Source organism: Trichomycterus rosablanca, chromosome 23 (assembly GCF_030014385.1).
Source record: "Trichomycterus rosablanca isolate fTriRos1 chromosome 23, fTriRos1.hap1, whole genome shotgun sequence".
Taxonomy (NCBI): domain Eukaryota; kingdom Metazoa; phylum Chordata; class Actinopteri; order Siluriformes; family Trichomycteridae; genus Trichomycterus; species Trichomycterus rosablanca.
This window is the reverse complement of record NC_086010.1, coordinates 1340001-1350000: the sequence shown is the minus strand read 5'-3', so window position 1 is coordinate 1350000 and position 10000 is coordinate 1340001. Positions and strand designations below refer to the sequence as shown.

At 45.8% G+C, this 10000-nt stretch overlaps 1 protein-coding gene across 1 annotated transcript in view; it reads left to right on the top strand.

Moving 5' to 3' along the window:
- scap (SREBF chaperone) overlaps positions 1–10000 on the top strand; it is a 40210-nt gene that overhangs the window by 21447 nt on the left and 8763 nt on the right. Inside the window, exons 9-16 of the mRNA XM_062985718.1 lie at positions 2895–3007; positions 3107–3201; positions 3875–3973; positions 4120–4332; positions 4472–4830; positions 4946–5092; positions 7168–7369; positions 9026–9141. Of these exons, the coding sequence (XP_062841788.1) occupies positions 2895–3007; positions 3107–3201; positions 3875–3973; positions 4120–4332; positions 4472–4830; positions 4946–5092; positions 7168–7369; positions 9026–9141 (1344 nt within the window). The remainder of the gene's footprint in view (positions 1–2894; positions 3008–3106; positions 3202–3874; positions 3974–4119; positions 4333–4471; positions 4831–4945; positions 5093–7167; positions 7370–9025; positions 9142–10000) is intronic.

Here is a 10000-nt window from a genome sequence, read left to right as displayed (position 1 = left end):
ACACACACACCCACACACACCTGCCTGTAGAGTACACGAGTGAGATCACTGATAACACACACACACACACACACACACACACACCTGCCTGTAGAGTACACGAGTGAGATCACTGATAACACACACACACACACACACACACACACCTGCCTGTAGAGTACACGAGTGTGAGATCACTGATAACACACACACACACACACACACACACACACACACCTGCCTGTAGAGTACACGAGTGTGAGATCACTGATAACACACACACACACACACACACACACACACACACACCTGCCTGTAGAGTACACGAGTGTGAGATCACTGATAACACACACACACCCATACACACCTGCACAGCTTCCGATGGATCATTAGAGCCAAGTTTGTACTCGCACCATACCCCAAGGACAATACACTATACGCTGAACAGTATGTGGACACGCTTCCTAACTCTGTGTTTAGGGTTCGACACTGAAACCCGCCTGGGTTACGCAGTAGGCTCACATTTATGGCCTCTGATTGCGTATATGTTCTATTTAACACTTGACTCGGTCGCACAGGTGATGCAGCGGTAAATTAAAATAGCCTACTACTGCAGGGTTACAGGGTCTGATTCCATAGCTGTGCTATTAGCCGGTTGGGCGTCTACTGTTTATTCTTTACAGTGTGTACTTTCTTTGTTGTGTCATGCTACTGAAGCTTTAATTTCATTCAGGATCAATAAAGTATCTATCTATGTATCTGTCTGTCTTTCTGTCTGTCTGTCTTTCTGTCTGCCTGTCTATCTGTCTGTCTGTCTGTCTGTCTGTCTGTCTGTCTGTCTGTCTGTCTGTCTGTCTATCATCTGTCTGTCTGTGTCTGTCTGTCTATCTATCTATCTATCTACTGTATCTATCTATGTCTGTCTATCTGACTGTCTAGCTATCTATCTATCTATCCGTCTGTCTGTCTGTCTGTCTGTCTGTCTGTCTGTCTGTCTGTGTCTGTCTATCTATCTATCTACTGTATCTATCTATCTATCTATCTATCTATGTCTGTCTATCTGTCTATCTGACTGTCTAGCTATCTATCTATCATCTGTCTGTCTGTCTGTCTGTCTATCTATCTATCTATCTATCTATCTATCTATCTATCTATCTATCTATCTATCTATCTATCTATCTATCTATCTATCTGTCCTTCCGTCTGTCTGTCTAATCTATCTACCATTCTACCTACCTGTCTACATACAGACATGATTGGCCATACTGTGTTGTGCCACTGTATTGTGCCCAGTCCAGGGATTCTGGGGGAAACTGGACCCACTGTGACCCTGACTAGGATAAAGAAAATAAAAAAACTGTATTGATCAAATAGAAGTGAAATTGTTTACAAAACAATTGTTTAACAAACACAGTACTATCATTGTGTAGTTCAAAGATATTGTAAGGCCAGTGTGTGTGTGTGTGTGTGTGTGTGTGTGTGTGTGTGTGTGTGTGTGTGTGTGTGTGTGTGTGTGTGTGTGTGTTCAGGTTCAGGTTGATGTGTAACTTCTTATCAGCGATCATGACGGTGATTTTTAGGATTCCCTCACCTCCATTAGCCAATCACAACGCGCCCACTACGAATCGGTCTGTGGCGTGAGTCTGAGTTGTCCATTCAAATCCGTAGACCAGATCTGTCAGGTCAGGGCACCACCGACACCAACCCTGCGTGTGTGATGTCACTAATTGAGTGTTTGATTGTGTAAATACCAATAAGCAGTCGATAAGGAGTGAATCACCAGCAGCAAACGTCCAAACCATTCAGTTTATCGGTGTGTAGCAGAGATAACAGGATCTGATAACGGGAACCTGAAATACAGGATGAGCTTAAACACCTCCTGAACGTTTAAATCAACAATATTTTTGCGTTTCGTGGATGTTCCCCAGTTTGTAGTTAACAGACTTTCTTGCTGCTGGTCTTCACTGGGTCAGTTCATTGCTGATTAATAAAATCTGTTGTTTGGTACCATTACAACTGAGTGTAAGTAATTAAGAGTTAAGGATCGTGCTCAGAGGCTCAGCAGTGCTCGACTTGGCAGTGATATGGCTTGAACAAGCAACCTACTGATCACCAGTCCAGCTGCCTGTCTTGTTCAAATTCGAAACAATGCCGCTCACCTACAAAGCCAAAAGCGGACTAGCCCCGAGTTACCCTGTTCTGTACCGCACCACACATCACACAAGTATTATATTAATCCACCAATCAGAACAGTTGTTCTAAGTGGGGTTTAGCTGAGCTGTGATCCTAGATTGTTCTCTATCAGCTCTTTTCAACCAGAAAAACTATGGATCTTGAACTTGTTCCATTCAGGCTTCTTATAACCTTGGTACTAATCAAGGGATCCATTTGGAACCGAGGATGCATCATCAGTAGAGGGCGCTGTTGCTTTTTTCCCCCTATAACACGACAAGCCCACGCATGACCTCAAAGTTCATTCTGACAAATCTATTCTTTGGTTCCAGCTGGGGACAAACGTTCTTGGTTCTGAACCTGTTTATTTTTACTGGAACGGAACCCATATCTTGTTCGTCAAAGAGGGATGTTTCACGTATGTACCTAGGGTGGCACGGTGGCTCTGTGGGTAGCACCGTCACCTCACAGCAAGAAGGTCCTGGTTTCAATTCCCAGGTGGAGCGATCCAGGTCCTTTCTGTGTGGAGTTTGCATGTTCTCCCCCTGTCTGTGTGGGTTTCCTCCCACAGTCCAAAAACGTGCAGTCAGGATAATTGGAGATACGAAATCGTTCATGACTGTGTTTGATATTAAACATGAACTGATGAATCTTGTGTAATGAGTAACTACCGCTCCTGTCGTTAAATACTTTAAATACTAATAAATAAATCTCACGTATCTCGTCTGTCTGTTCCTGTGTAGGGAAATATTCCCGTACCTGGTGGTAGTGATCGGGCTGGAGAACGTTCTGGTTCTCACCAAGTCTGTGGTGTCGACACCTGTTGACCTGGAGGTCAAACTCCGAATCGCTCAGGGTAAATCTACAGTACTTTAATAGTAACGTGTGTGTAAATGCACACACACTTGTATTTGATATACATGTGCTTTACTCTGTGTGTGTGTGTGTGTTTCAGGTCTGAGCAGTGAGAGCTGGTATATCATGAAGAACATGGCCACTGAGCTGGTCATCATCCTGATTGGATACTTCACCCTCGTCCCGGCCATTCAGGTACCACAAACGCTGAGGGCACGGCGGCTGATAATATTTGCTTGATGGATGTTAGAGTTCAGTGAGAATATTCAGTTATTGGTTTGCTAAAAATGGCACTTTTAAAAGAAGCAGTGTAAACAAACAAGCTGCTCCCATTTTATATAAGTATAAAACGTGGTTGTACATACAAACCATGGACGTTAATGTTGAGTCCTGGAAAGTCATTTCACAAGACGTTTGTGCCCATTTTAGTCATAAAACCGTGCCCTGATGTTAGACGATATGGCCCGTCTCACAGTCGGTGTTTCAATTCATCCCAGAGGTTTTTAAAGTGGCTGTTTTTTGATGCATCATTTATATTTTTAATCATCCGTTTGTTTCGTGTCTGTCACTATTTTTTCCTGTGAGTGAATTTTGTGAGGGTAGCACAGTACCCCCCCATCATTGAGACCCGGGTTCGAATCAGCTGGCCAGGCTTCTACACAGTTGTGTTGGATGGATCGGCACCCTGTGTGGTCTGTTCCCTTTTCACGCCCTAGTGTTTCAGGGTGAAACCGTACCCGTGACCCCGACGGCCACCCAGAGGGTGAAGCGGTTGATGAAAATGAGATTAAATGAATTCTGTAAGTGTGTTTTTTGTGTGGCCCTGCTGCAGCTGTTGTGTGTGTGTGTGTGTGTGTGTGTGTTACAGGAGTTCTGTCTGTTCGCTGTGGTGGGCCTGGTGTCCGATTTCTTCCTGCAGATGTTCTTCTTCACCACCGTGCTGTCCATCGATATCCGCCGCATGGAGGTGAGTCCTGTACCCTTCGTTCGGATGGCGTTTATCACGGGGAAGGAGCAGGTAGGATGGTGAGGGAGTATTGGGGTGGACAGGGGAGGACGTTCAGGACAGGGTGACGTGGAGACTCACGGTCGTGGTTTCCGTCTCTCACGCAGCTGGCTGACCTGAACCGGCGTCTTCCGGCCGAGGCAGGGATGCCCCCTCCCAAACCCGCCGCCTTGCGTCACAGAGAGGCGCCGCCGCCCCCTCGCCCGTCGGCCCACACCATCACGCTTCAGACCCCCGCCTTCAGGAACCTGCGTTTACCCAAGAGGCTCCGTGTGATCTATTTCCTGGCACGGACTCGCCTGGCACAGCGCATCATCATGGTAAGACGAACCCCTTGTTTGTGGTTGAGGGGAGTGTGTGTGTGTGTGTGTGTGTGTGTGTGTGTGTGTGTGTGTGTGTGTGTGGGTTAAATTCACGGTACAATAATCCAACCTTTCTGTGTTTACCGTGTGTGTGCAGGTTGGCACCGTGATCTGGATCGGGATCCTGGCGTACACGGACCCGGCCGGTCTCCGGACCTACCTGGCTGCTCAGGTGTCCGAGCAGAGCCCTCTAGGGGAGGCAGGACTCCCTCCTCACCTGGGCGTGGCTCCTGTGTTCCCGGGTGGAGACCCCACTAGCACTTTAAGCGTCCTTCCTGCCCCCGATCCCACCCCCGTACCCGAGAACCAATCACAGGAGGCGGACAGTCCGGGCCCTGTGCCTCTGATCAACCCACAGATTACCTGGGGCTCGGAGGACGAGGAGGTCTGGAGGAGGCTGTCGTTCCGTTACTGGCCCTCCCTCTTTGGCTACTACAACATCACGCTGGCTAAGAGGTGTGTGTGTGTGTGTGTGTGTGTGTGTGTGTGTGTGTGTTTCCCCAGTAGGGGGTGCTGTGGTCTGTTAATAATCAGATACATGGTCATGAACACTGACCCTGTGTGTGTGCAGGTATATCAGCATCTTGCCCGTCATCCCGGTCACGCTGCAGCTCAGCCCTCAGGAGGCCATCGACACACGCCACCCCCAGGATACCCAGCACGCGCCACGCTCCAGTCCCAGGACCACGCAGATCCAGACGGACCTCACGCTGTACAAGTCAGTCTCACAGGGATGCCTAAATTATCAATCTGTAATCACGTCGCCCACTAGTGGTGGGAATCACTCATGACATTTGCTTATACTGTAAGTAATACTGTATACTCAGAGAGGTCAGAGGCTCTTCTGAGAAGGCTGTTTACAATGTTTTGAAGTCTGTCTGTGGGGATTTGTGCCTGTTTAGTCAAAAAAAATCCTTAACTGATGTCCCGGTTCATTCCAAAGCTGTTGAGTGGGCTCTGCAGGACACACTGGTCTTTGACTTCATGTCAGGAACAGGAAAGGCCCTTCCCTAACCTGTTTCCTTTATATGATGAATTTATTACACCTGTTAGCAACTGTTGTGGCTGAAACACTGTATGAATACATAATTAGAACGGGTGTCTCAATACTTTTGTCCATATAGCGTGTGTGTATATAATATAATATGAGTGCTGCCGGTAGTATTAGGAGTTTGGTATGTTCTCCTCACGTCCTGCTACTCATACAGAGGTTCTGCTTTTTATTTCTATGACTGATGTTTTACTGACATCATGTGCTGATGATGCTGATTATTTACATGAAAGCCGGTCGGTATCCCGTCACCACAAGCCCCAGTGTTGTGGTGTTTTGGTCAGGGATTTTATTCTTGAGTAAATTTAGCTTTACTTCCTCTTTCTGCGTCTGCTTAAGGAAAGTTCTAGAAGGGATGTGGTCAGATCTTTTGTAATAGTCTTGTCTGGAAAAGAGGCGACTTTCTGCAGTGGTCAGATGATGACCAGTAAAAGGAAGTTTCCAAATAACTGCGAATAAAAAAGAAATCGACACCAGCAGAGGAAACGGACGCATTCCTTTGAGACGTTGTGTAGGAGGTGGCTGTGCTGAACATGGGAAGAGTTGTGAGACGTCTGGTTTCGTCAACAAAGTGAATCTGTAGCTTTTCAAGACCCGGCGAACACTGCAGAGGTCAAAGTTTGCCAAATCTGGACTTGGACTCTGGAATTCAGCTCTTAAAAGAAGGTGCAAAATAGCAAAGCACCAAATATCACCAGTATCAGCTAGTAAATAATATAGAACAAGGTGGCACGGTGGCACAGTGGGTAGCGCTGTCGCCTCCCAGAAAGGACAGCCCGGGTTCGACTCCTTGGCTGGGTGGCCAGGGTTCTGTGTGGAGTCCAAAGTCGTTCAGCCAGGCCGTTTGGAGCTACTAAAAATCACCCAAAATCAAGTGTGTGTGTGTGTGCACGTGTGCCCTGTGATGGACTGGCAACCTGTCTGAAGTGTTTCCTGCCTTTTCCCCCATTAAATTAGACCAACTGCAACCCTGACCGGGATCAAACTGGTTTGGATCAGACAGACTAGAAGCTGTAAATGGCTTTCACGGTTGTGCTTTAGACTGACACGAACTTTATCGTCATTCATTATACACAAGTGTTCACAGAGCGAAATTTCGTTGCAATTGGCTCGCACGGAATTTTAAAAAATAGGCGAAAAAAAAGCATTGATACGTGGTAGCACAGAATTAAGATATGGAAGTATATCAAATGATATATAAAGCAGCATAGATTTAAACTATAAAGTATATGATGTAAGTGGCAGCACAGAATTAAAAATAAAAGTATATTAATATACAAATAATTAGCAGCAGGAATTAAAATATAAAGGTATATATGAATATACTACAAATCTTTATAAAGTGCATTAGCAAAAAAAGTGACCTGTAGAGTTATGAGTTCACAGAAGGGCATGGTGTTCAGTATTGAACCTTGAAATTTACACCACTTACAATTCCTTAACAAGGATTTGAACAGGCTGAGCTTGTAAAACTTTTTATTGTTGGATGTAAAACTTTAACCTGATTTGGAGCCCCAAATTTAATTGAAAACGTAAAATTGCACTTTTTAAAGCTGATAAACAAACAAACCAAAAAAGAAAACCCCAGGCTGACCACGCCCGAGTGTGAGCAGGAAACCTATGTTCATGCTTCTATTGGCGTTAAATTACTAATATATTATACTGTGTGTATATGTGTGTGTGTGTGTGTGTGTGTGTGTGTGTGTGTGTGTGTGTGTGTGTGTGTGTGTGTGTGTGTGTAGGGTCGCTGCTCTGGGTCTGTTCGCTGGAGTTCTCCTCGTCCTCCTGCTCTTCTGTCTCTATCGTGTCCTCTGTCCTCGTAATTACGGACAGAACGGGGTCCAGCATGGCCGGCGTCGCCGCGGTGACCTGCCCTGCGATGAATACGGCTACTCGCCGCCCATCAGCGAGATCTCACCGCTGCTGCTAAGGGGCCACAACATGGTACACACACACACACACACACACACACACACAATACAATCAGCCATAGATGTTCGGTTCTGATAGAATCGTGACTCAAAACGACACTAACTTTATTCCTCAACACAGATGATGTGTGTATTTTGCCTCATGCCTCATTATAACGATGTGAACGCGTCGAGCACTGTTAGCATGTTTAGACTGATCGACAAGCTTCAGATCTGGACAAACGAAACAAATCCACATTACCAAAAGAGTTGGACCAGGCTGCATTATGTCTTCAATACTATTTAATCAGAGTGTTGGACATGATGAGTCCTGTGGATGACACAACACTCAGCAGGAAATCAGGAAGACCTGGACGCTTAGGTGGCATAGTGGGATATTCCGCTAGCACACCAGCGACGACATTCTGAACTCCTCGGTTGTTGCCACCGGTCGGCTGAGTGCCATCTATTGGCCATAATTGGCAGTGCCTGCAGCAGACGCTAATTGGCCACCGTGTCTGCTAGGGCGGGATGACCGGACTAAGTGTGTGGGGTCTTCATCTGCTGTGCAGATAGAGGCGTCTGTGCAGAGGAAGACGAATTTACTTACACTACAATCAGAAATAAAATAAGAGAAGATGCAAAAATAAATAGAAAATCAGAAAATCAGAAAATCAGGTAAGAGTCATGACAGCAGGAAAGACCACAAACTTCATGATAATGCAGAATATGTGGAAGTGCTGGACGACTTTTACCTACTTGGATCATCAGCAAAGGATTCAGCTGCCAGGAAACTCCACACAGACCAGAACTCAGCACAAGAAGAACAAAAGAACCGGAAAAGATCAAAGATCAGAGTCGTCTAGACGTAGATGTGGAAGCTGGACGATAAAAAAGCAGGACAGGAAGAACATCGATGCCCTTGAAGTACGGTGCTGGCGAAGACTGAGAGTCGCTCAGACGGCAAAGAGGACAAAATAAAATAGAACTGGATCGAACAGGAACTGAAAAGCCAAATATGCTTGTAAGAGCTGAAGGTAAAAGAGGAAGAGGATGGCCAGCAACTAGATGGATGGATACAATTAGAGGAGCAATGAACGAGACATTATTAAGCCAGAAGATGGAAACAGTAGACCGAACAGTCTGGAGAAGCTCTGTTTATACGGCCACCTGGAGTCAGAATCCACTTAATGGTGCTTAAGTTTATCACAGACTGGACTGAACAATAAAGAACTCCAATTATTTATTTATTTTCTTGCTAGTTATAACTTTCAGTTCAATTTAATTCTGTGTTTGTATGATTTGTGTAAATCCTATTTATTTAAATTATCCTCCATGCCACCCAGGAAGGACGGGGGTCCCTGCTGAGTCTGGTTCCTCTCAAGGTTCCATCCTGTAATTTTAAGGGAGTTTTTCCTGCCACTGTCGCCCTCGGCTTGCTCAGCAGGGTTTTTCGGTCTGTTGGTCCTGGATTCTGTAAAGTTGCTTTGAGACAATGTTCATTGTAAAAAGCGCTATATAAATAAAGTTGACTTGACTAATAACAGCTGGTTTGCTTCTGACCGTCTTCCTGATGCTGAGCTCGTATCAGTAATAGAAATGAAATGTTTGTGTATTTATTCATTATTGATGTTTGTGAGTAATCGATCATTATTGATTTATTATTGATGGAAAGAATTTGTCTCTGTAGGATATCGAGTGTTTAGCGAGCGATGGGATGCTGTTAGCAAGCTGCTGCTTAGCAGGACAGATCCGCGTGTGGGATGCGCAGACCGGAGACTGTCTTACTGTCATTCCCAACAACGGGTACACACACACACACACACACACACACACACACACACACACACACACACACACACACACTGAGAAAACAAAGTAACCCTGTAATAATTTTGGATACTGGATGTAATGTGGGGGAAAAAGGGAGGGGGGGGGGGGGGGGGGGGGGGGGGGGGGCTACTTGGACTACTAGTTTGTGCTTCCTAATTTCCTACATAGGTCCAATAATGTTTACATTTGGTGATTGAATCAAATATGAAGTTATATTGCATCCTGGTAGAAATCAGACCACTTTTAATCATTTTAGCAGCAGGTCTGGGGGTGTTGCTACGCTGAAATATGGAAACTTCATTAGTGAAGTGTGTTTGCGCCATAAGGTGCGCCTGGTCCTGTAAATTGCCTCATATTTGTTGGCTGTTTTACAACGATAAATGAAAAATCATTTGGCCTGACGATCCTCCTCCTCAACTCCCCCCCCCCCCCCCCCCCCCCCCCCCCCCCCCCCCCCCCAAGCCAGCACGCCAGCTAACGTCTCCCTCCGTGTACTGCAAACGCTTAAACTGTCCCTGACGCCCCAATTTACGAATAAACGACACTCGTATAATTACACCTTCATACAGATTAAACATCAATGAGAATTTATGTACATGTGAAAAGAACTCCGTTGGTTGCTTCGCATTATATTCGTCCGCCTTGTTTGTAGTTTTTGTGAGAGAAGTCGTGCCGCACTGAATGCTGGGATTGATCTTCAGCGCTGAGGAGGTGTCGGACGCTCCCTCGTCGTTCAGTCAGATCATCACTCAGAATTAAGGCGCCTCAGTAGGAGCATTTTAAGGGATCTAAGAATTTAGACACGCCCTCTTCTCAGGAGTGTAGCATGATG